We start from the raw sequence: 27,435 nt of genomic DNA, 5'->3' as shown, positions 1-27,435 counted from the left end.
GCCACCAAACTCTCATAACCCGGCAGTTGCAAGATGAGGACAGGGGCCATATCATGGAGCAGTACAAGTCCCACATCACTTCACTGCAATGTGAGCTCGACGCTGTACATGGGCACTACAGGGACGAGCTTAAAATGGTGCATGAGATGCACAGAGGAGAAATCGACCAACTGCGTGCGCATCATCATCAGTCGGTGGGCCAGCTGCAGAACATGATGCAGCAAATGCATCAACAAAGCAAGGAACTACTGAAATTGCAGGCACACCCGTGTTTTCACACTGTGATGTCTCTAATACCATATCTGGAAAAGGTGCCTTCCCAAAACCTGATGGCGTGCCATTCCAATTTGCTGGAGGTGATTAAACAGCACATGGACACGCCATTATTGCAACCACCAATTTTTAGACCCCCACAACCAACAGCGGTGCCCACCTGGCAATCATCACAGATGTACACCGGCTACAGAGGCAGTCAATATGGGCCACCGCTGTCAGGGTCCAGCTCATCCACGACCAGCACCCAAGAGAGTCCAGATTTCCAGGCAGCAACTCCCACCTTTTCTAGTAGTGGTGCCGATACAATTTGAAAAAAAAAGTCAAATTGTTCCTGGACATGCTCCTCTGAATACCTCCGATCCTCGGAGGAAGGATACCATCACAGGGCTTTTTAACTTTTGGTTTTGCTGGACTTGAACTTTAGGGCCTGGTGTCCCCGAAAGACACTACCTTGGTCACAACCTTGTGCCTGTTGCACTGCACCTGTAGTCCTGCACCTGTGCCTTTGATTCCTCTTGTTCCTTACTTTGTTGATCCTAATCACTTGCACAAGACCCTTGGAGCCATGGGTGAAGGACACCTTCACTGGTCGGTGAGAGGCCTAGCCTTTTCACTGACCTGTGTCCTTCATCCATGGCTCAGAGGGTCATGTGCCAGTGGTTAGGTTTTTGAAGCACTTCAATTTTAGGGCCTGGTGTCCCCGAAAGACACTACCTTGGTCACAACCTTGTGCCTGTTGCACTGCACCTGTAGTCCTGCTCCTGTGCCTTTGATTCCTCTTGTTCCTTACTTTGTTGATCCTAATCACTTGCACAAGACCCTTGGAGCCATGGGTGAAGGACACCTTCACTGGTCGGTGAGAGGCCTAGCCTTTTCACTGACCTGTGTCCTTCATCCATGGCTCAGAGGGTCATGTGCCAGTGGTTAGGTTTTTGAAGCACTTCAATTTTAGGGCCTGGTGTCCCCGAAAGACACTACCTTGGTCACAACCTTGTGCCTGTTGCACTGCACCTGTAGTCATGCACCTCTGCCATCGGTTCCTCTTGCTCCTCACTTTTTTCTTGTTCCTAACCACTTGCACAAGACCCTTGAAACCATGGATGAAGGACACCTACACTGGTCGGTGAGAGGCCTAGCCTTTTCACTGACCTGTGTCCTTCATCCATGGCTCAGAGGGTCATGTGCCAGTGGTTAGGTTTTTAAAGCACTTCAATTTTAGGGCCTGGTGTCCCCGAAAGACACTACCTGGGTCACAACCTTGTGCCTGTTGCACTGCACCTGTAGTCATGCACCTCTGCCATCGGTTCCTCTTGCTCCTCACTTTGTTCTTGTTCTTAACCACTTGCACAAGACCCTTTGAACCATGGATGAAGGACACCTTGACTGGTCGGTGAGAGGCCTAGCCTTTTCACTGACCTGTGTCCTTCACCCATGGCTCAGAGGGTCCTGTGCCAGTGGTTAGGTTTTTAAAGCACTTCAATTTTAGGGCCTGGTGTCCCCGAAAGACACTACCTGGGTCACAACCTTGTGCCTGTTGCACTGCACCTGTAGTCCTGCTCCTCTGCCATCGGTTCCTCTTGCTCCTCACTTTGTTCTTGTTCCTAACCACTTGCACAAGACCCTTGGAGCCATGGATGAAGGACACCTTGACTGGTCGGTGAGAGGCCTAGCCTTTTCACTGACCTGTGTCCTTCATCCATGGCTCAGAGGGTCATGTGCCAGTGGTTAGGTTTTTGAAGCACTTCAATTTTAGGGCCTGGTGTCCCCGAAAGACACTACCTTGGTCACAACCTTGTGCCTGTTGCACTGCACCTGTAGTCATGCACCTCTGCCATCGGTTCCTCTTGCTCCTCACTTTTTTCTTGTTCCTAACCACTTGCACAAGACCCTTGAAACCATGGATGAAGGACACCTACACTGGTCGGTGAGAGGCCTAGCCTTTTCACTGACCTGTGTCCTTCATCCATGGCTCAGAGGGTCCTGTGCCAGTGGTTAGGTTTTTGAAGCACTTCAATTTATTAGGGCCTGGTGTCCCCGAAAGACACTTGGGCAGCTATGCCCTACAACTCTTCCAGCACAAAGTTGGTGGTTGGTGTTCCTTAAAACTGACCGGGCTATACCATAGATATGTTATTTTTTTGTCTTCCATGTTGGAAGAATGTTTCCATGTTGGAAAGTGGTTGTTTTTGCAATAAAAAATTTGTTTTTACATACCTCAGTGTGATGAGTAGTTGTTCTTGTGGTGTGACTGCTCTCCTGAACGTGGTATCCTTCTTCCTAAGGTCATCCTTCACCATCTCCAAAAGGGTATCAAACCTGTCAGGAGATGGAAAGGAAGAAGCTGTAAAGTATGTTGTGGGACAAGGTGTTGGGTGGAGGATGGGGGAGGTGTGTTTACAGAGGTTTGGGAGTGTTGTGGAGGGTGGGGGTGTACTGTATAGCTAGGTATACAGGGGTGTGGGGGTCAGGGTGGTGTGTTTAGCTAGGTATACAGGGATGAGGTGTTGTGGGGGTGAGGGTGGGGTGTTTAGGAATGGTGGGGGTTGGTGTATTTAGGCCTATATACTTACAGGGGAATAGACATCCGAGTGTAGCTGTAGAACTTCTGTGGGTGTCGTCTGAGGTCCCTGTAGAGGGCCTGGAACTCTCCCTTCCTCTGCCTCCTGGCTAGTAGAGGGTGCACCCACCATCTCCTGCGAGGAGCACGCCTTCTCCCCACATAGTAGTAGGTAAACAACAGGAAGGAGAGAATTCCCAGGTAATAAGCGTAAAAAATGACTGGATCCATGGTCCCAACTGCTGTCTCTGTATCCAAGGATGGTCTCCACACGTCCAGCTGTCTCCAACAATGACCCCAGAGCTTCTGCTGACCTCCCAGAACCCCAGGTATTTATACAGGTTGTTATCTCTTTAAGAATCCGGATCCGGACCGGAACCGTGTTCATACCGCACGGAAACCGTATGCAACCGTACCGGATCCGGACAGGAACCGTACGGTTCAGGTCCGATCCGGCTCCGGTGCGGTCCGGACATCCGGTGCGGTTTTTGCAAAACCGCAAGTGTGAACGGGGCCTTAGACTCTACTCTTGTCTATAGAGAAAATATTAGAAGGAAACAAAAGGGAATACAACATAGTTCTGTTACTCAAAGTTCATGTATATGTATATGTATATATATATATAAAGAACTGTATTTTTAGGGAGAGGCATCTCCCACTCACCCCACCCTCAGACTGAGTTCTGGCTGCCGAGGTAGAGGAGGAGGATCCCGCTGCACCTGCCGCTGTTGTCCCCTGACTTGCAGAGCCTGCAGTGGTAGTAGCGGCGCCGGTGGCGGTGGTGGCGGCGGCAGCGGCGGCGGCAGAAGCGCTGGCACCTTGCTCCTCCATGTCTCCACCATGCCACGCCAAGCCGTCGCCTCCTATGTAGGGGAAGTATGCATACTTCCGGTCGCCTTCCTGTGACGTCAGCGGACCTGACGTCAGCGCTCTTTCGCTTAAATTGTCCCAGAGCGGCCGCGCAGGAGGAAGGCGGCGGGGGGAACAGCAATCTCCACTCAGCGTTTCCCCGCCATGACAGCAGTACCATCCTACCTACTGCGGCAGCGGCTCTTCCCAGGTACTGTGCCCACTCAACTCACCCTCTGGTGAGGAAAAACACAAAAAAATGGGAGCTGGGTTTTGAGCTGTGTTCCCGGGCGGAAACACAAAAGAACTGGAAATGAGGGGGGGCGGGAGCTTTTTATACTTTTTGGGTTGTGTTTCCTAGATTGGGGGCGGAGCCATACCTTCCAGAGGGTGTCCCGGCTGATGAATGGGAGAAAGTAAACTTGTATAAGCAGGTACAGGGGACACAGATGGGGGCAACTTAGGCACTGGGGAGCACATATGAGGTACAGGGGACAGAGATGGAGACAACTGAGGCACTTGGGAGCACAGAGGTGGTACAGGGGACACAGATGGGGACAACTGAGGCATTGGGGAGCACAGAGGAGGTACAGGGGACACAGATGGGGACAACAGGCACTGGGGAGCACAGAGGAGGTACAGGGGACACAGATGGGGACAACTGAGGCACTGGGGAGCACAGAGGAGGTACAGGGGAGAGAGATGGAGACAACTGAGGCATTGGGGAGCACAGAGGACACAGATGGGGACAACTGAGGCATTGGGGAGCACAGAGGCGGTACAGGGGACAGAGATGGAGATACCTGAGGCACTTGGGAGCACAGAGGTGGTACAGGGGACACAGATGGGGACAACAGGCACTGGGGAGCACAGAGGAGGTACAGGGGACACAGATGGGGACAACTGAGGCACTGGGGAGCACAGAGGAGGTACAGGGGACACAGATGGGGACAACTGAGGCACTGGGGAGCACAGAGGAGGTACAGGGGACAGAGATGGAGACAACTGAGGCACTGGAGAGCACAGAGGAGGTACAGGGGAGAGAGATGAAGACAACTGAGGCACTTGGGAGCACAGAGGTGGTACAGGGGACACAGATGGGGACAACAGGCACTGGGGAGCACAGAGGAGGTACAGGGGACACAGATGGGGACAATTGAGGCACTGGGGAGCACAGAGGAGGTACTGGGGAGCACAGAGGAGGTACAGGGGACACAGATGGGGACAACTGAGGTATTGGGGAGCACAGAGGAGGTACAGGGGACAGAGGTGGCACAGTGTTCTGACTTAACAGATTCAAGTTAAGAACAAACCTACAGTTCCTATCCCATTTGTTAACTGGGGACTACCTGCAGTGTAAGAGAAAACAACTTACTGAGATTCTGAAAGCACAGTCCTTAATGAAATCAGATACTCCAAAGATGTACAAAATGTCTTTGTCCTCATAAGCACTGGTGGCAACAGGGGCAAAGAAGTCTTTGGCATAATAATGAAGCATTTTCCACTTTCCTCCATACTCTAAAATATAATACATAGTGGCAGTCATTAGCATAAAACAGGAAGCAGGATAGTTACAGAAAGGCATCAAGAGCTTAGGTTAGAAAAGTTAATTTTATTTTCTATTAATCTCTTGTAATAAAGCAGAAATACATACCCACAGGTTACTGTGCTAGATTACTGAACAGGCAACTGAGGTGCAAAAATGTATGACTAATAAATTGTAAGATGCATGCATATATCAGCTGTTGTATTCTATGACTGTACAGAATACGGATATATTTATAGCTTACCTATTGACGACCACGAGGGTGCCTGCCAGATATCATTCAGCTGCCAGTAAAGAGCACCCATTGTGAAGCCAAGGCCATTGACAATCTCACCCCGGCTTCGCCTGTAAAATTCAGTCTGCAGCTTTACACACTGAGCCTGCATGACCTGGAGAGGAAAGACCAAATGCAGGATTAGTTTCCATGGCCTTCAAGCTATATCCACTAAGTATCAGAGGACCGTCTCATCATCATCCAATACCTATTATTGTATCAGAAAGGAAAGAAGACTAGAGCAACTATGGGCTAACAACTGGTCTAGACGACCTCGAGGCCACCAAGTGCAATCAGCGAACATTTTTTTTTTTTTTTTTATCTTTTAAGACATGAACATACACATCAACATTTTTCATTTGGAGGTATTAACATTTTGGCTAGCATTCCATGTTGGTTTAGAAAGCGATGACCTAAAATTATTCGAATCTGTTAAGTGTCCCAGTATTCATACATTTGGATGTAAAGTGAAATGATCTCTGTAGCACAGGCACACAGCTGTTCTTACAAATACTTTAACTTTGTGTCAGAGACCCTGAAGCTGAAAACACAAGTGTGGCAAAGTTCACGTTAAGCGAGACAGCAAGTCATAATTTAACTATGGATCTGTATTTTCTTTAACCACTTCAGCCCGTGGGGTGTTCTCAACTTAAAGAGAACCAGAGACGAAGCACCCTCATGCATTTAACCATATATATCATTTGGGAACATTAGAGAAAACACCTACCTTGCTTTCTGTTTCATTCTTCACTATCCGGAGTATGTAAATAAATCACTTTGGTTGAATTCAGCAACATTTTTCTGTGTCTATTTTGGGGAGCTAAGTTTACCACTAACCCCCCATTGTTCTCTTTTAAAACATTTTATCCTATTTTTATACTTTGGCGCCTCTGTACAACTGTACAATTAGAGAAAACACCTACCCTGCTTTTTGTTTCATTCTTTACTGCTTAGCCTGCTTCTAATCAGCCCTGATAAAATCCCCGACTGAGCATTCAGGCCCAGTGCACACCAAAGCCGCTAGCAGATCTGCAAAATGCTAGCGGTTTTGGGAGCAGATTTCAGTGCGATTCTAGGCATGTTTAGAGCGGATTTCTAAACATGCCTAGCGGTTTTGGCTGCATTTTTGTGTAGCAGATTACACAAATTATTACAGTAAAAGCTGTACTGAACAGCTTCTGTAACAAAAACGCCTGGCAAACCGCAGGAGGCACGTTTGCGGTTTGCTACAATCCTCAAACCGCCGGGTGTGCACCAGCCCATTGAGATACATTAACCAAGCGGTTTGACAGGCAGAATCGCATCAAAAACCACTCGGTGTGCACTGGGCCTCAGTCTGGCTTTGCTCAGGAATCATTATAGCTGAGACTGTCTTCTCTGATTTCTTTTCAAGCCCAAGCCTGCCCCCTTGTGGCTCTGCTATAATGACTCAGCTATAATGATTCCGGAGCAAAGCCAGACTGAATGCTTAATCAGAGATTTTATCAGGGCTGATAAGAAGCAGGCTGAACAGTGAAGAATGAAACAAAGCAGGATAGGTGTTTTCTCTAATGTTCCCACTGATATATATGGTAAAATACATGAGATTGCTTCGTCTCTGGTTCACTTTAAGGACGAAAGCCATGTTCCCATGTCAGCGCTTCTCCCATGTTCCATGTTTGCGCAATCACCCCGCAACGATGGATTCCCAGTTCAAATCCCAGCGACGTTCTCCCTGTGTCTGTGTCTCTGTGTTTCCTCCGGGCACTCAGGTTTCCTCCCACATCCCAAAAACATACACTACACAATACATACATAGACATAAGACTATGGTGGGAATCAGATTGCGAGCCCTTCTGAGGGACAGTTGGGTGACAAGACAATATACTCTGTACAGCACTGCAATAGATGTCCACGCTACATAAACACTAAATAATATCTCTACTTATTACACCTAAATGATTGATATCTTTTTTTTTACCACAAATTAGGCTTTTTAGGGATAATACTTTTTTTTGTAATTACTGTATTTTTAGGCATATAAGATGCACTTTTTCTCCCCCCTCAAAAATGGGGAGAGTCTGTGCGCTTATATGCCAAATCCCCAACTTACGATCACCAGCCGTTACAAACCACCGACCCACTGCAATGTCTGAGACTCCCTTTAGTGCCCCCCTCCGTGTGTCTCCATCTCCTGCTCCCCCCTGGTCTCCTCCTCTGCCCCCCATGTGTAAGTATGAGAAGCGCCTCAACCTCATCAATAGCTCCTGCAGAGAACACAGACCTCTCCTGCATGGCTCCCCTAGTGTCGATAAGCAGAAGCAGACACTAGGGGAACTGTGCAGGAGAGGAAAGGTCATTGGCCACACTGGGGACAGAAAGGGGCCACAGAAGGACAATAATTGGGGGAGAACATCTACAAGACGCTCCTGGACTATGGATGCAACAGGTTTAGTATATTTTTTCCATGGTTTTTGCCCTCTAATCCTAGGTATATCATAGATAGATAGATAGATAGTCCCAGCTGCTTACCGGTAGCCGTGTTTCGGCGAGTCCTCCAGGATGGCTGCTGCTGAGACATTGCTTGTCCCCTCCCCAAACGGAAACACCTGTAAGAGTAATCAATTTAAAAGAACCCGCCCTTATATAAGGACTCCTCCTCCCTCACCAACTCAGTTATTAAGAGTACATCACCTTTAACATAAATCAAACTTAGCAACTATATTACAATAGGGATGGGAACTCGGCAGCCATCCTGGAGGACTCGCCGAAACACGGCTACCGGTAAGCAGCTGGGACTTTCTCCCATCGTCCTCCAGGATGGCTGCTGCTGAGACCAGCGAGAAATTTTCCTTAGGGAGGGATGATGGCTTGTAATACTTTCTTCCAAAAAACTCTGATCCTGGCTTAACAGTAGTTCAACTCTGTAGTGTTTCACAAAAGTTGTGTGTGACGACCAGGTAGCTGCTTTACATATCTGTTCCAGGCTTGCTCACAACCTCTCTGCCCAAGAGGCTGCCAAGGATAGAGTAGAATGTGTTGTAACTCTAGTATGGAATACTTCCTGCGATTCCCTGTAAGCCCAACCTATTAGCTCCTTAACCCATCTAGCTATAGTTTTTTTTTTTTTTTTTTTTATGCCTGCAATCCCTTTGAGGCTCCCATATATGATACAAATAAATAGCTAGATCTTCTCCACTGAGCTGTCCTTTCTGAATAAACTATGATAGCTCTCTCACATTAATCTGTTTCACTGCTCCTCTAACATCCTGCGGATTGGGAGAAGACGGTAAAACAATCTCCTGTGAACGATGAAAAGCTGAAGATATCTTTGGAAGATAGGCTAGGTCAGGTCTGAACACAATTCTGAATGAATAACCATATAAAAAGGTCGTTAACGGATAATGGCTGAATATCCCCAATTCTTCTAGCTGACGTTATTGCTACCTTTAATGTTAGATTCTTTAAAGGGGTCTGAGCAATAGGTTCAACTTTATCAGGAGTCAAGAAATTTAGAACTAAAGATAAATCCCAAGGAGGAATTAATTTTCCTGGCATTGGTTGGACTTTCATTACTGAAAATAAGACTTTTTAACGACAAATCTTTTTGGACAATTGTGTATGAAGAAAAACCGTCTGTATATTATTCCTTTTCTTCCAGGAAGAATATGCGTTCCAAATTTTTGCATATTTCCTCATTGTGGAAATCTTTCTGCAGTTAACTAAAGTAGATGCCACCTCTCTAGAAAACCAGTCTTACCAGGATTCTTTCCTCAATACCCAGGCTTCCATTAGCTGTTTACGTAAATTGTCAATCACTACCTTTACCACAGATTTAGTGCAGGCTTGACAAATCCTCGTTATAATGCTGGGGAAGCCCAATGTTGCAGTAGCAACATTTTTAAGATATTAGTTTCTCCAAACCCTATTCGATACCTCCTCTGCTTTGCATGCACTTTTAGCTTGCTAGGTTATAGAGGGAAAGGGAAAAGGTAAAACACAGGGGAAATCACACTGCAATCTCAACCATATGAGTGTATATTCCTGCAAAAAAATGCACCATCAGTGCACTCACCTTTGCTGCTGGAACAGGCTGGGATGCCTATTGTCTGTGATCCCATCTTTCCAGCATAGTGGAGAACGTGAGGAGCAGTTCCATTTCTTATCATGTAATCTAATGTTACACTTTTGGCATCTCAATCTCTCAGGCTGTTGCTGTGTAAGTTTTGCAAAACCGTGAAAGAAGAGTCACTGCTCAGAAAAAACATTTTGCTAGAGGTATTTATAGGTAGCAATTGTTTTTTCATATATGTACCTGTGCCAATTCCCCCGAGAGAGAAAGTCTCGGTTGGGCATCAGAGGCTGCTGTTGCGGAGGACTGCTTCTGCTCCATGGCAGCGTCGCTGGCGTCCCACGTGTAGAGAGCGTGGAATCCGCGCTTCTCTTGGCTTTTGAAGACACCGCCCCACTTCCTGTCCTCATTGGCCAAACAGCGGCTAGCAGAAGTGACACCTGCGGGACCAGGAGATCCCATGTCATAACTTCTGACATCTCTAGCTGCTCTGTAACACATGGACGCAGCAAGAAGGGCGGTAATGGCGGCGATCCTTTTGGACAACCTGCAGCCAGGTAACATTCCGCCCCTACCGCACACAGGTTAAAACTGGGGCATCCTACTCACAGTTTCCACCGCCAACCAGGAAAAAACCCTGCCTAAAAACATAGGCGCCCCAGGCCAACCTATGCCTTAAAACAACAAATGTCTACAGGTGTATCCTCAGGTGATGGGAAACAAACAAAAACTGAGTTGGTGAGGGAGGAGGAGTCCTTATATAAGGGCGGGTTCTTTTAAATTGATTACTCTTACAGGTGTTTCCGTTTGGGGAGGGGACAAGCAATGTCTCAGCAGCAGCCATCCTGGAGGACGATGGGAGAAAGATAGATACGGCGGTACGGTACTATGTTTTCTATGCATTTTTAGGAAAATACAAGGAAAAATAAAAAAAAAATACACCATTTTTTTAATTCCACCCCTAATAGTTTTAAAATAAGCAAAGCTACTGTACATAAAACCCACACATTTTATTTGCCCGTTACTTGTATAGCTCTGCGCTAGATCACAGCGCTGTACAACATTAAATTGCTGTTTTGGGTTTTTTTTCCCATGGCTGGCAAGCTGATCACAGAGCCCCGCAATGTTTATTTATGGAAACTCGCACTCCAGCGAGCACGAGCTCCCTGCTAATCCCACGCATGGCACGATGTCGCAATCCTGCCTTAGGCGGTCCTCAGGGAGCCACTCTGCGGACGTCATCATGCGTTAGGCGGTCGCAGAGTGGTTAAGAGACAGGCCTCAAATCAACGTAGAGAGGAGGAACAATGGATAGATAAATAGAGATATAGATAGATATATCACATGCATACGTACATACACACAGCATTTGGAAATCACTGCACTGTCTTTGTGACTGCCTCTCTTAATTTACCTGAGTAAGGTATAATGTGTCTTGAAACTCTTTAAGTGGATCCGTGTTCACTGGCATGTTATAGTGTAGAGCAGCCTGAGCAACCATCTCTTCATTGCCTTCAGCATGATGTTGTCTGTGGTCAGTAAAATTGCTGTTGTAGGACCAATCTTCAAGAGAGGAAATCTGAAAACAAAGATTAATGACCGTATCACCAAGCAAGCTTATGCACAGTTAGATCCAAGCGCAACCAATTAAGGACCACGGGCTTAAATCCCCCTAAAGACCAGGCAGTTTTTAACAAAATAGGCCACTGCAGCTTTAAGGCTGTACAACTCCGCACACAAGCGATTCCCCCCCTTTTCTGCCCACCAACAGAGCTCACTGTTGGTGGACTATGATTGCTCCCAGAAGGTTTTAGTTTTTTTATATTTTATAATAAACATGCCTATTTAATTTATTTTATTGTGTCCCCCCCCCCCCCCCCCAGCCGATCACTCCTGTGGGTCTAGAGGGGACCTAGTACAGCGCTGCCATAGATCGCCGCACTGTACAGTGTAAATAGACGGTGATCACCGATGGGAGACTGATCTCCATCATTCAAGCGGAGATGCGTGCGCACTGGCGCAGGCGATCTCCTGCAAAACACGCCCCCAGGACTTTGGTCGCCTAACGCCGATCGACCCTTGGGCTGGCACCAGGTCCATCGGCATGATGCGGTCGCCAAGAAGCTAATACTACAACAAAGTGGAAAAATATGCTATAGCAAAAAGACTGACTGGGTAATTATTTTGGGCACCAGAGGTATTATAAATACCCCTCCTGCCTCTGTCCTATGCTTTACAGTGTTGGGCCTAGTCTGTGCATAACACCCAACATCTATTCTGGCTGCATGCTGGGAGGAAGGAGATCTATGCACATCAGCATTGAGGAGGCTAGAGACATCATGGCTCTACTTCCTGTATGAGGACATCGAGACACACAGAGCGCGATGCCTGGCCTTGGCCAGATATTGTACAGCACTGGAGGGCAGTGGATGAAGCGGACTATATCTACCATGGGGAGGATCTCATGCCTAGCATTTCACATCAAAGGGAGAAAGATCACGTTAAGAACAGAGATGGTCAATGAGAATCAAAAATACTCCAACTTATTTATTGAAAACTGCATGCAGCTTGGAATAAGGCTAGTCGATTGTACTTCCTGCTGACTTTGATTAGTCCAGTTCCATTGCATCTCATTGAACATCTCTACTTAAGCAAAGTCGTGATATGATGCCATTACATTAAACCTCCCTCGGTGATGCTGTAAAACCACTTCAGTGTATAGATTCTGTAACATGAGGGGGCTCAGTTTTGTTAATAATTTTCAGCTAAAGGAATTTTGAATACACATCACAGCTATTTTAGCTACTGGGGAAGTGGGGGATGCATAACATTTTGGTTTCAGTAAGTTTTTATTGGGAATATACAAATTAGTAACAAACATATCTTCAGATGCCCCCTAATGGGTTTCTTAGTTTACATTTACAATATGTAAGATAATCTCAACTGGTACCAAAAAGGTAGAGACACGGTAGGAGAATTATAAACAAAAGAGATATGAAAAAGAAAAAAAAAGGAGAAACTAACAAAAGGCAAAATTTATCTCTATTGAACGAAGATTAATAGAAATGTTCAAATAGCTTAGACAGAGCTGCCCAAGTCGTTAGATATGCCATAAGGTGTGCAAGAGAGAAGAAGAAAGTAGGCATAAGCAGTCAAATATCAATTAGGACAGGAGAGTTGACCCTAGGGCCTCAGGGACATAATACACAGTGCCCATGCTCTCTGGAAATTAAGCATTGGGTCTTCAACCTTGTCTAAGATATTTTCACTGACCATTGTCTCCGTAACCCATATGTAGACTACGGAGAAAGAGAAGGCTGTTTTCAAGAAGCAGATATATGGGACCTCGGCTAGGCCAACAATATCCTTTATCAACCTGTGTTATGGATACTGAACACCAAGGAGCGCAGTGTATGGACTAAGGGGGCAAAGTGAGCGGAGTTACAGATTGAACCTTGTTAGAGAACGTTTTCCAGAATGTAACAACAATAGGGCATGTCCACTAAGTATGCCACAGAAAGCCCATATCACTGCACCCCCTAATGAAGAGAAAGGAGTGGGAAGGATCATTCTGGGACAGCCTTAACGGAGTGAGGTAGGCCCTATATAGTAGCTTGACTGATGTTTCCAGAGTGGAATAATAGGAACTACTTTTGTGAGAGTCTACAGGGTTGGCACTTCTATAGAGGCAAAGGGGGCAATTGTCACAGTGCCCCAGAGCCTGTAGGAGCCCCCAAGGTGTGTATCCCCTTTCCCTCCAGCTATGGTGACCCCATACATGCCTGCAGGGAATGAGTAATAGAGGTGCCATGGGGAGAAGTCCAGAGTGTAGATCATGGTGCCGCCTCCAATGTCCTGCCTGGATTAGTTAAGACCCCAATGTGTGTACACTCTGGATCTGTAAGGGAAAGGAGGAGGGGAATAATGGGGTCCCCAACAATTGTTTTTTTCGGGAACTTATGATGGACACCTAATGATTGTGTGGCTGGGAGTGTGGTGGGATTGGTCTGGGGCTGCGTGGGGTGGGGTTCATTGTTAGGGGGACCTCCAAGCTTCTTTTGCCCTGGGGCCCCATTGTAGCTAGAACTGGCCCTGAGAGTTTGGCAGCACTTTGACCATATGGCTTGTGACAAGGTAAAACACCTATGTCTTCCTCTCACCGTCTAAAACAACCTGGGGACGTTTCTTCGAGAGTTAGGGGGGCGTAGGAGTGTTTCATATAGAAGAGAAATCAATCCACCCTTGAAAGGCTTCGATTTACACCAGGACTCAAACCATGAATAGGTAATAGATTCACTACAAGATTTAATTTTCGCTAGAAAATGGAAAAGCTGCCATGAGCGAAAAAGCTCTGTTGGAGGTAGATGGTGATCCTGCTTATACTGAGAGTGAGTCATAAATAATGAAAAGTAGTAACAAATTTGCCCACCTTGACATAACATGTCCACCACTTAAACGGTGCAGGGTTGAGACCCGATATAAAAATCAGGGTTATAGGAAATCTCAGTCATTAGAGAAGCCTTGATGCATAACATTTTGAATCTGCAATTATGGAAGTAAGCTCTATTAATGCATGTTACCTGTGCTATTGTACTGAAAGATGGCCAAGACTGAAAGCCATATTCAGAAGCAAAGCGAGGTCGGGGGTACAACTGCCAATCCCAACAGTCTGCACTGTAGTTGTAGTAGTGTGTGTCACCATAGTGATTGTCATACGGGTCTTTAGAAAGCCAGTTCTCTCTGACTGTCTCTTTCCCATTAGTAGGACTTGATGCAATGAAAGGTCGTGTCCCATCCAGCTGTGTAAAAAAAGCCATAGGAAAACATTAACTAAATGTGTGCACAAATACACTGAAGAACACTTTTACTTAAAAGCTACAGGGCTTTCATAAAGAAATAATAAACTTAAAATCATTACATTGCCAGTTAATCACTCTTCCAGCTCTCCTTGAAATGAACATATATTATCCCATTATGCAATACACAGGCAGTGTGGGAAGAAGCAGGTGCAGTGCTTTTTGCTTCATTGGTACCGAGTCCCCGCCCCCCGCATCTTTCTTTATTAACCACTTAAGGAAACCCCCCCTAAAGACCAGGCCATTTTGCATAAATTGGGCCACTGCAGCTTACAGTGATTCCTCCCCCCCCCCCCCCCCCCCGCTCCTTTTCTCTTTTCTCCCCAGCAACAGAGCTCTGTGTTGGTGGAGTCTGATCGCTTCCCCATTGTTTATTTATTTTAAATGTCAAACGGCTGTCCCCAGTACAGCACTGCCTTAGATCGCAGCACGGTACAGGTATAGTAGATGGCGGTTTCGCCATCTAACAGTCTCCACGTGTCAATTGCCGCTGGGAGACTGAAGACTGAGCACCACCTTCCAAGCGGAGATGCGCGCGCATCGTCGCACGTGCTCTACTGCTAGCCCCATGGAAGGACGTTCACTCCAATTGGCGTGGAGCGGTCGGGCAAGAATTCGGTCGGGAAGATTGCCCACACAATCGTAAATCACTGATGTCAGCGATTTCAAATTTAGATGTGAACAGAGCCTTACAGTAGACATTATAATCTGCCAAAACTGAACCTATCATTGACAAGTTTTATATTAGTTCATCTCATTCAGGGTTCTCAAAGTTTCTTTTTATTGTTTCTTAACCATTTCCTGAGATGACCTATACCAGTACCGTACTACTCCAGTCCTCAAGGGCCGAGGTCCTCACACATTTTTGGCACAGCTCAGATTAATTGATGGGACTGAATCAGGAAAGGCGTGGTTCCTCAAGTAGATCACATTTTTCAGTCCATCCTACACACTGGCAAGGATATGGCCCTCAAGGACTGGAGTTGGACAGCCCGGACCTACACAAAAAAGGGTATTTAGCCTGCCTACTCCTGTCCACACAATTTAGGCAGTTGGACTGTGCCACTGCCATTTAAGGAGTGCCTTTGAAAATAAAAGAAATTGTGAAAATCTCCTGTGAGCAGATGAACTAGTTCAAAACCTGTCATTAAGAGGTTGGAATTTGGCAGATTATAACACCTACTATAAGTGAAAACTACATGGGAAGAAAAACATTTATAGTGAATTTATTCGGGGACAAATGTACATCTTATATGAGTGTATTACATGTTAGTTTTTTTTGTCATAGTTTGACTTTAATGGAATATTTACTGAGAATGCTGAATCACGGGTTTTCAAAATAGCGGATTATTTTGATGCCTACGGTACCTAGATGGGAAAGTTATCATACAGCATATGAATTTTCCCTTTGACCTTCCCAGCATTTAATTGATGCACGATTTTTGTACCAAAAACAGGTACAATTTTTTAAAGCATTTCTTTATCCTGTAAACATTTGTGTGGACCGCTTGCAAGTTGCGGTCTTGAAAGCTGTCCACAAGCATGCGTACAATATAAAAACAAAACTTTTTTTACTTTAACATTTGCTGTTATAGGCAGTAGCGCTGTCCATAGTTTCGTTTTTTTTTTTACACTTAGATTTATATTGGATCCAATACAGATGTTCATATTGCATCCAATACCAAAAAAAATTTGAATTTGCTGCCTGATAGGATGCTGCATACGCCCAACACCACAGTGACATCCCGGGGAACATGTGATCGCTGAGGGACAGGAAGCAATGAAGGAGGAATGGCGGGGATTGCCGAGGAGACGTCGGGAATGCACTCGCAGGGAAGCCGGGATGTACCAGCGAGGGATCCCACATGCCAGCCACACTGCAGGTGAGTAAATGTGATTGCTGGACGAGTAGGACTCGTCCCGCCCCCTTCCTATATAGTTTTTTATCGACAAGTCAGGCTCGTCCTTATTACTAGGGAGGTTAAAGCACACAGTCCATATGCAGCCACAGTCAGATGTGAGTAAATAAAGCAAAAATAGAAACGTTTTAGTATAGGATTACTACTTACCACAAGAACAAGTTCCCTGATGGTTTTTATGTAGAGAGTCAGATAGTCTTGTACATACACCTCCCTCATATAGCTGGGTATGGAAAACCAGTCATTGGCAAATGCAGCTTCATTCTCATTGTTGCCACTCCAGACAATAATGCAGGGATGAGACTTTAGTCTTCTAATCTGAAACACAACAAAAATGGTCGTTTCTGAGACACTGTCACAGGCTACAGCACTTTTCAGCAAAACACCTACCTGCAAAGTGCCCTGGCAATTTGTTTACAGGAACTGCAATGTATGAAAGTTCTGCAGTTAAAGTGTAACTGGAGTCTCTGTGTAATACTGCAATATTAAACGCTACCACTGTGCTTTACTGATATCTGCTTTTCAAATACTTTTGAGGATACCCTCAGCAACTTAGGCAGCCTCGATTTTGCTTTGAGTTGGAAGATGGGCTTCAGGGAAAGGCTTCATCACCTCAACTTGATAATAGACAAAGCTTTAATCTCCATGTGAAAACTTCTGCTAAAACAGTGTTTAATGGCCCTGAACCACAACTGAAGGTGTGACAATAGCGGTGAACCGAAGGGAGACTCTAAAATTGTAAATTGTGCCTGTCTCTTCCTTCCACACTATCTGCTCTTATTGGTTAACTGGCCACACTTCTAGTCATGTGACATTGGGGGCACTGGTCAAATGACAGTTGACTAATGAGAGCAGCTTAGTGAAAGAGGAAGAGGCAGGCACAATTTTCAACTCAGGCCTGTCCCTCACTCCATAAACCGTCGGACACAAGATCCCTTTTAAAGTACACAACGCATGCAGCTGCAGATGAGTGCCGATCCACACATGCCCAGTAGAATGAAGCCACTCAAGCACAGCTTTTTTTCCTCAGAACACGAGTGCTTTGTTGTACTGGGCATGCCCAGTCTGGCAGGAGCCTGGGCTAAAGATGAAGAGGGACCCAGCATTGGAACAAGGATCAAGGAAGCCTCAAACCATCCAGATGCTTCCAATTACTAAAGTACGTATAGTAACCTATTTCTTTTTAAAAGCTTGAGGAGTATTTTAAGATTTAAATTCCAATTTAACAGAAAGGGAAAGGTGCCCTCAAATGTATTATTTCAAGAAACAGAACTATGACAACTTACATTTTTTGTTTGCTTTGACTTTATTAGTATCAGAACTAGACAGCTGTGTTATCATCTGGAAGGAAATGGTGACGGTGTGGACACATGGGCTGTGGACATCTGGGATTCTGAATGTTTTCCTCATATTTTAAGAATCACATCTCAGCCCCCCCCCCCCCCCCCCCCCAAAAAAAAAAAAACCACTACAAAAACCTAAAGCAAAAACTGAAGGGCATTTCAGTGAAAATGTGGAATCATTTTGCACATTAAATGGTGTACTGTTGCCATGGCTTTAAAGGAAACCTTAACAGAGGGATATGGATTTTTCCTTTTAACCAGTTGAGGACCACAGGTTTATGCCCCCTAAGTGACCAGGCCATTTTTTACAATTCAACACTCTGCAGCCTTAACAGTTTATTGCTCAGCCATACAACACCCAAATCAATCTTACCTCCTTATCTTCCCACCAACAGAGATTTCTATTAGTGGCATCTGATTGCTGCTGCTGTGTCTATTTTTTAAAAATCAATTATTTTATTTTTATTTTTTATTTTATTTTTTTAGGCTAGATTCACAGTGGTCAGTTGCATAACACACATGTTAAAATGTGTGTGAACTGCAATAGAGACTGGACATAGACTTTAATGTAAAGCCTGCATGCAGCAAATTAGAATAACACAATCAGTTACTGTGAACAGGCCCATAGAATTGTATGGGCAGTAAGCTGACTTTCAGAATTTTTCTGCAACGCAATTGAGCAATGTGAATCTAGCCTTAAAGTGGATTCGAGATGAACTTTTACTCATTGCATAATTGTGTTCCTTTCCAATTGTTTATAGGGCATTCTTCAAGCTAAATACTTTATTTTAATACTCAAATTCCCTATAAAACTAAACAAGCCTCGCTCACAGCATTTCAGAGAGCCTTGGCATTTTCAGACAGTAGCAAGGGCTTATGGGAGCTCAGTCTGGGCAGGAGGAGGTGGAAGCATTACTATCCAGAGATTTCAGAGGCAGAGGGGAGGAGGGATAAGGTTTTTTCACAGGCCAAGTGCTAAAGATGCAGATAAGCTTGCTGTGTGTAATGTTTACGAACAACATGGCTGCTCATTGTATCACAGGAAGAAATAATCATATTCAATTGAAGATGTTTGCAGCTAGATTTGCTGTGTAAACTATCTAAACTTTAGATAAGATATATACACAAGTTACTTGTTATAGTTACCTTTTCATCTCGGATCCGCTTCAAAAACTATTTTAAAAAGTGCAGAAAGCTCCGTGGCATACAGTAAGATTTAATTCACACTTCAGAGGTTTCCCAATAAAAAGATGCAGCTGTCTTACCTGATGGGTGACTTCTGTTTTGACTGTATCCAAAAACCATTCATCAGTGGGGTAAAGGGAACATGCAAACATGAAGTCATGCCAGACCTGCCGAGACAAGTTCATTACTGTCCGAACAAGCAGCAGCTACCAGCCAGCAAGTACTTCAAAAAACAGAAAACAAATCCACACTATTCTGTCCCGTTTACCCCGTTTTGGGGCATTACAACCTGGTATTAAACTAGATTTTTGAGGAGGTTAGCACCATTTCATTGAGATCAAAAACAAAATACAAATTGAGGGTTTCGTGGCCTAGAAATCTTATGCATAAATATCACTTGTATGACTATTGGCAATACCATGTGTATTGCCAATACTATCATCTGTATGCAGATGACACCCAGATCTACCTCCACACCCCTGACATATCCACCACTACCATGGACAAGGTCTCCTCCTGTCTATCAGCCATTTCCTCCTGGATGTCCGCTAGGTTCCTGAAACTAAACCTAGACAAAACGGAATTTATGATCTTTCCACCCCGGACATCCATAAACCTCCCAGATGTGCATGTCACTGTTAACCACACTACCATTCACCCTACCTCTCAAGCCCGCTGTCTGGGTGTCACCCTGGACTCCGCACTCTCTTTCACTCCCCACATCCAAAACCTCACAAAGTCCTGCAACTTCCACCTTCGTAACATCTGTAAGATTCGCCCTTTCCTGACCTCTGCCACCACCAAACTCCTCATCCATGCCCTCATAATTTCCCGCCTTGACTACTGCAATGCCCTGCTGTCTGGTCTCCCTATGACCCGAACAGCCCCACTGCAGTCCATCATGAATGCAGCAGCCAGAATTATCTACTGCTCCCATCGCTCCACCATGGCGGATGCCCTCCTTGAATCCCTCCACTGGCTTCCTATCCACTCCAGAATCAGATTCAAGATACTGTGTCTGACCTACAAATCTGTCCACAAAACCTTTCCAACCTACATTTCCGACCTTACTCAGAGGTATACACCTAGCCGCTCACTCCGCTCTTCCAATGAACTTCGCCTAACCGCCCTCCGCATCACCCAGTCCCATGCACGCCTCCAGGACTTCTCAAGAGCTGCTCCAACACTATGGAACTCCCTACCTCCACCCATTAGGGCAGCCCCCTCCTTCAACATCTTCAAGAAAGCCCTAAAAACTCACCTTTTCACTCTGGCTTACTACCCCTCACAAGTGCTGTAAACCCACAGCTGAACTCTGGTCTCCTACCTCTCGTGTCCCTACCTCTCCCTTTAGATTGTAAGTCTTTGGGCAGGGTCCTCCTCCTTTTGTGTCCAACCTGATCATGCACCTCCATTACTGTGAACCCATGCTAGGCATCTGAGTGAACCTAACTTGCCTAATCTCCATGCTCCCATCCAGTGACTGACTGTGCTGCATGATCTGATCTTTCTTGTATTCAGGTATTGTCATTTTGCTGTATGTCACCCCTAAATATTGTATGTATCCCTATTTAGTGTCCAGCGCTGCGTAATATGTTGGCGCTTTATAAATACAATAAATAAATAAATACCATTAGGCTACGTTCACAGTGGGACATTGCAGAACTGTGTTATAAACTTTTATAATGCAGCTTACCGCAAAACAATAATAAACCTATGGTATGTTCACAGTGCGATGTTAGCATCGTACTGTAACGTGTAGCGTTATGGAAACGACTTCTGCAGTGTGTTACCTCTAAATGTATGCGTTACCAGGTACAGGAAAGCATACTTTTCATGGCCTGTATGCTTTACTGTACCTACCTTATGCGATGGTAATGCAGCATTATTGTGCGTTACCACCTCTTTTTTTTTTGCATTGTAATGCTGTGTTGCGACTTTTATGCATAAGATTACTAGGCTGTGAAACCTCTGTATTCCTTTGTGGAACCCTGTCCTCACTGAGAAAAGTGCTGCAGCATTTCAGCCAATAATGCAATAATTTATGGGAAATCTTCAAATGGTAAGCACTAAAGATTTCCCATAAACCAATGTGCCTCAAGAGGGGTGGAAGCACCTTAACCGAGGTAGATCATCTTATCTTTTTAGACCTCAGTTAACTTTAAGATAACCTGTTTCCTCAGAAACCATGACTTTGCACAAATACGGTTTCTCCAAAGACATTACTTTGTACAGCCTACTGCATTTACAGCTGTGGCTAGATAATGTATTGGTCCTTTACAAGAGTTCAGGTCCACTTTAAGTGCTTTGTCAACAACAGTACCATATTTATTTTAATGCTATATAAATTATGTCCATTTTAAAAAAAGACACATCCGATAGACCTCTAAATAGCTGCATGCAAATTTGTGAACATTAATTTTGAATCTTGTTCAGTGGCTTTCACTTTTAGTGTGTAAACCACAGAGGTAGGTGATTTCTGTTTGCACATGCTGATTGATATATTATACCGTATTATATTACTAGTATTGCAATTACCATTATTCCCAACTCATCACACAAGTCATAGAAGTCATCACTTTCGTACACTCCTCCGCCCCAGACACGAAGAGTATTCATATTGGCATCAACAGCTGACTGCAGAAGGTTCCTAAACCTGTAACAAGTAAAGAACACAACTATTACACCCGATATATAGTACAAACTGAAGGAACATTGGTTTGTAAAAATGTCAGTCGAGAGCAGAGTGGTTGTTATGGACATCTTGCATAAATCAGGAGGAGATATTGAACTGAAGGAAACTAATGGAAGTCTCTGCTAGTCCATAATAAAGAGCAATATGCAGACAAGTCTCACCCAGGCTGCATTTCAGAATTCTATAACATCTAGAAGTTCAAGATAAAAAAAACAAACAAAAAAAAAACACATGGGAATAATCAGCACCAGACACTTACTTGGTAAAGCCAACTCTGTCTTGGAAGGAGTCGGCAGGTATCCAATTGGAACCTTTCAGGAATATAGGAACTCCATTAATCTTCACATAGAAAGAGAGGCCCGGAGAACCAACTATCGGCTCCTCAATCAGCTCCACAGTGCGAAAATAAATCTATTGCAAAATGTAACCAGTTAGTTTAAATAGGTCTCCAAGAAAGAGTTCAACCTTTTCCAGTTACTCATGTTCAATAATTTACATATGTGACATCCTTTTTTTTTCTCAATCCAATGTAAACTTTCCCACATTAAAAAAAAAAAAAAAAAAAAAAAAAAAAAAAACAAAGGCCACTTACAAAAAATATTTATTTACTGCCTTTTGGAAATCTACATGTTTGAAATTCTTGGCTTTCATTTATGTGCGCCACATCGGTGCAATGCACAGTTCCTGCATTAGGGGGTGTCCACTGCTTTTAAAGTGATATTCCCTGGAACCATTGTCCCTTTGTGTGCTTGCTGGGCTTTGGTCCTCGCTTACTTGGACATACTTTTATTCTAACAATATCCACTTAGTGGACATTGTACACCAGGAAACTTCGCTCGCTGGGCTTCTGCTGCGGCAGCCAGGCACAGGTTATTGCTGCTGGCAACCAGGCACAGTAGACACTCCTCGTTCAACGCCCCCTAACTCAACAACAGTGCATTGCACAGATACCATTCTCTAGTTTCCAACAAAATGTAGGTTTCCAAATGAGAGCAAATATTTTTTAATCAGAGGGCAGTCAAATTTGGTAGATGATATAATATGTAAGTAAGTCAATATTTGTGGCCACCTTTAGACACAGATATAAAACATCAGCTGATTTGCAGAAGAGAGTGAACAAGAAAGAGTGAACAAGTGCACGAAAGAACGTGTGTAAAAAAAGCAGACATGCAAGAAAATGTTGTGCAAAAAAAGCGAGCACTCAAGTGAGCAACCGCACATGCGAGCAAGAGTAAGTGCATATGGGCAACTGCATGTAAAAATTACAGTTGATGGTGAGAGCTTAAGAGTGCAAGATTTCCACTGAGGCAAATGTGACTGAGCAAGTGCTCAAAACACTAGCAGCAAACAGAAAGAAAGCAAAAGAGTGCGAGTGGGCTTGAGGCACAGCACAAAGGGTGCAATCAAAGCATAAGAAAGCAATTAGAAATAGAGCAATCATACAAGAGAGCCAGAGAGACTGCACAAAGGAGTGAGTGCACAAGCACGCAAATGAGAAACCACCAGAAAACCGAGCAAGCACACAAGAAAGCTAATGAGCAAGCGCGCAAAGACCAAATTAGTGAGCATGTAAGAGAGCAAGCACACAAGATAGATGCACAAGACAGCAAATGAGCAAGTATGCAAGCGAAACAAGCGATCTGTAAAGCAAGCACGTAACAGAGGATGAGCAAGCGTGTAAGTGAACAAGCGAGCGTACAAAAGAGAGTGCATGCGAGCATGCAAGTGAGCAAACCAACAAGCATGAAAGAACAGACAAGCGAACTTACAAAACAGTAAAAGAAAACAAGTGAATGTGCAAGACAGCGGATACACATAGCAAGCATAAAAAAGGGAGTGCATAAGCGAGCGTGCAAGCAAACAAGTGAGCATGCAAGTGCAGCAAGACAGCAAACTAGCGAGTATATAAGAGCATACAAGCGAGCATGCAAGAGAGCGGACAAGCGAGCATGCAAGAGAGCAGACAAGCGAGCATGCAAGAGAGCGGACAAGCGAGCATGCAAGAGAGCGGACAAGCGAGCATGCAAGTGCAAAATGGCGGGCGCGCGCCAAGATTGTTTGCATGCACACAAGAGTGTTCACGACAAGTTAGGGTGCACGCTTGGACAAGCGAGCGTCCAAGCGCACAGACAAGCGAGCGTGCAAGCGCACAGACAAGCGAGCATGCTATGAGAGCGGACAAGCAAGCAATCAAGAGCATTCACAAGCGAGTGTGCAAATGCACAGATATGCGAGCGTGCGAGACAGTGGACAAGTGGACATGTAAGAAAGTGGACAAGCGAGCATGCTAGAAAGTGGACATGCAAGTGCGCGGACAAGCAAGCGTGCAAGACAGTGGATAAGCGGACATGCAAGAGAGCGAACAAGCAAGCGTGCTAGAGAGCGAACAAGCGAGCATGCTAGAGAGCGAACAAGCGAGCATGCTAGAAAGTGGACAAGCGAGCAAGCGTGCTAGCGAGCGTGCAAGTGAGGATGCTAGAGTGGACAAGCGAGCATTCACAAGCGAGCGTGCAAGCTCACAGACATGCGAGTGTGCAAGACAGTGGACAAGCGAGCGTGCTAGAAAGTAGGCAAGCAAACATGCTATAAAGTGGACAAGGGAGCGTGCAAACGCACAGACATGCAAGCACGCAAGACAATGGACAAGATAGATGCACAAGAGAGCAAATGAGCAAGCATGAGAGTGAAACAAGCGATCTGTCAAGTACGCAACAGAGCGGAAGAGCAAGCATGTAAGTGAACAAGCAAGCATATAAAAGAGCGCGTATGCGAGCATGCAAGTGAGCAAACCAACAAGCATGAAATGATCGCTTGTGCAACACAGCGGATACACATAGCAAGCATAAAAAGGGAGCAGACAAGCGAGCGTGCAAGAGAGCAGACAAGCGAGCGTGCAAGAGAGCAGACAAGCGAGCGTGCAAGAGAGCAGACAAGCGAGCGTGCAAGAGAGCAGACAAGCGAGCGTGCAAGAGAGCAGACAAGCGAGCGGGCAAGAGAGCAGACAAGCGAGCGGGCAAACGCACAGACAAGCGAGCGGGAAAACGCACAGACAAGCGAGCGGGCAAACGCACAGACAAGCGAGCTTGCAATAGAAGTGACCGTGCAAGCACGCGGACAAGCGCCCCCACAAGCGAGCGTGCAAGCGAGCAAACGCGCGGACAAATGCACTCACTGCTACATAGCACCCAGTATTGCATAGCCCCTACTGCAACACAGCACCATGTACTACTTACCACCCACTGCTAATTTGGCACCCGGTACTGCATAGCATCCACTACAACAGCACCCAGTGGGTCCTTGTCTGGGGTGCCTAATTTACCAGAATGTCTGTGTTTGTATGCAAAACAAATCAAAAGAAACATAGAAGAAAATAATTCTCCTCTAACCTTGGCTGTTCTCTGTATGACGTGTTCACTACCAAAGGTAAAATTAATAGACATGTTGTAACTGCTTTGCAATCCATACCCATTAGGCCACCACAAATTTAGAGATGTATTCTGAAAAATAAATGGATCAATCTGCATTATGAAAAGTCATGTATACCACCTAGAAAGCCATATCTGGATCTTCCACACAACCCTAGAACTGCAGCCTGCAGGTATTTGAGTTAAAGTTGGTGCCCAAATCAAAATGGGCCTTGCAAATCTTGAATGTCCATTTTAAAATGAAAAATTGGAACGAAAGATTAAATACTGAATAGGATAAGAGAAAGATAGTGATGTGACTGTTGATGCAGCCGATCACAGCACTACTGTAGGGATCAGATAGTCTGCTCCTGGGGGTTTGCTTCAGTGCAAAGTCTAAATTTCACCTCTCTGCTTGCTTAACAGATATCTGAGATAAAAGCTGCATATATAAAACTTAACTGGGGATTTGTCCAGCCCCTAGAAGTCCGTGTGGTTCCTTGCTATAGTTTTTCTGTGCTTCAGTGTTCAGCTGTCCCCTCCATAAGGACTGCTGACCCACTTCTGCGCATACCTCTCGGGATCAGTGAAGGCAAATGAAAGCAGGGAAATCAAATGCCAAAGTCCAATTGCAACCAGAAGAATATCCCGCTGCACCAGATGATACGGTGAAGTAGAAAAGTCTTTATTTTATTCCAACATCATAGCATACAGATAAAAAGCTCACGCGTATCGGAGCGAGAATGGCTCCTTAATTCTTGATTAAGGAGCCATCCTCTGAGCTTTTTATCTGTATGCTATGAAGTTGGAATAAAATAAAGACTTTTCTACTCCACCCGATCATCTGGTGCAGCGGGATATTCTGGTTGTAAGCAAAGCTGTATATGCAGCTTTCACCTTGGAAATCCTTTAACCATATATTAATTCAGAAACTTTTGGATCTGGCATGTTGTGAGGGATGGTAACTTTCTGAGATATCCAGACTATATCTTGTCATAAACCTCCTTACTCTAAAATATTAGCAGAGATGAAGGAAGCAATTTGTGAATTGCCAATTTCGTTCCATTTTTTACAAATCACAATTTCCTACCTGTCCATTCATGGAGATGAAACAATTCAGGAATCCACACTATATAAACTAATGAATAGTATGCCTGTACACAGCATTAGTGACCAGTAGGATAGCGGGGAAATCATACCAGTGACTAGACCAGACCCCAAACAAGAGCAGCAGCAGGACGGAGACAGGGGAACCAATGTATCTGTGGAAGCTCGGAGGCTTAAAATGAAATCAACCATTTGTGCCTGTACACTCATGGGCTTAGTTAATGCCTGGATAGGTTTATATTTGGATATATGCAACAAGCATTTTCTGACTGATGTTAGACAAAAAAAAAAAAAAAATGAAAATCACTTACTTTACTGATTTTTACAATTATTTTATAAGCAAGCTGTCCAGGAAATACAACTAGATGATAGGAAGCATCAAGATGAAGGTCTGATATCCTAACTGTCATATGTCCTTTAAGTGGTTCCCCAGCAATTACGTCAAACACAGGCTCAATAATAATTGTCCACTGAGATGTGCGATTATCTATAGAAAGGAGATACAAAGTCATACAAAATAAACTTTCCAAATATAAATAAGAGAAATATTCAACTACTTGAACTAAATTATTCATAAAATTGTTATATCTACCAATACAGAAGTTTAGTGCTTACAGGGCTAGCACACTGTACTGTACTGCAGCTTTGTTTATTGACACTGTGAGTCATCAGGAGGCGCTGTGAAAAGAAAATCCTGACAGCCAGCTGAGGGACTGTAGAAACTTAACTTTGTTTTAGGGCTCGTTTCCACTGTTGCGGAATCGCCTGCATTCCACCGCGGACGAAATCGCATGCGGTTTTGCCGCGATTTCGCATGCGATTCCGCATAGGTAAGGGTATGTGCGAATTTAACCATGTCACTGCCTGTGTAAATTAACATTATACCTATGCGAAATCGCATGCGACTTCGCGGCAAAAACCGCATGCTCAACCCGCATGCGGTTTCCCTATTAAAAGCATTAGCGGCGATTCGCGTGCATTCCTCTCACACGTGAAATCCGACGGCTCTGCCGTGCAGATTTCTGCCGCACAAAAAAACGCTCCCGCAGCCGCACAAGTGGAAACAGCCCCATCCACTTGCATTGCCTATGCGAATCCGCATGCAGATTCGCTATAGTGAAAACGAGCCCTGAAGGCAATGGGAAACACTGGGCTAGCTGATAAAAGTGCAATTAGAGGACAGCATGGTGCAGAGCTGTGCATGGAGGGTCCATGGACAAAAATCTGTCTGGTTTCTCCCCATTGTTATGACTGCATGTTTGGATAAGGTGTTAAACAAAATTGAAAAGTTTTTGACAGTCCCTAGACTCCAGGAGAGCTGCTTTCTGACTTGTGTGAGTGACTAGCAGGGAGTCACATTACAGGCAAGTAGC

General features: G+C 44.9%; 1 protein-coding gene across 1 annotated transcript in view; it reads right to left on the bottom strand.

Moving 5' to 3' along the window:
• Positions 1-27,435, bottom strand: part of MANBA (mannosidase beta) — a 94,246-nt gene that overhangs the window by 13,846 nt on the left and 52,965 nt on the right. Inside the window, exons 6-15 of the mRNA XM_068231552.1 lie at positions 26,374-26,549; positions 24,938-25,048; positions 21,811-21,962; positions 21,395-21,512; positions 18,937-19,023; positions 16,479-16,646; positions 14,134-14,352; positions 10,968-11,132; positions 5,473-5,617; positions 5,058-5,200 (exon numbers count right to left, since the gene is read on the bottom strand). Coding sequence (XP_068087653.1) covers positions 5,058-5,200; positions 5,473-5,617; positions 10,968-11,132; positions 14,134-14,352; positions 16,479-16,646; positions 18,937-19,023; positions 21,395-21,512; positions 21,811-21,962; positions 24,938-25,048; positions 26,374-26,549 — 1,484 coding nt within the window. The remainder of the gene's footprint in view (positions 1-5,057; positions 5,201-5,472; positions 5,618-10,967; positions 11,133-14,133; positions 14,353-16,478; positions 16,647-18,936; positions 19,024-21,394; positions 21,513-21,810; positions 21,963-24,937; positions 25,049-26,373; positions 26,550-27,435) is intronic.

This window comes from Hyperolius riggenbachi, chromosome 1 (assembly GCF_040937935.1).
Source record: "Hyperolius riggenbachi isolate aHypRig1 chromosome 1, aHypRig1.pri, whole genome shotgun sequence".
In the NCBI taxonomy this organism is placed as follows: domain Eukaryota; kingdom Metazoa; phylum Chordata; class Amphibia; order Anura; family Hyperoliidae; genus Hyperolius; species Hyperolius riggenbachi.
The sequence above is the reverse complement of the archived record's forward strand: the minus strand, read 5'-3'. Positions and strand labels throughout refer to the sequence as shown.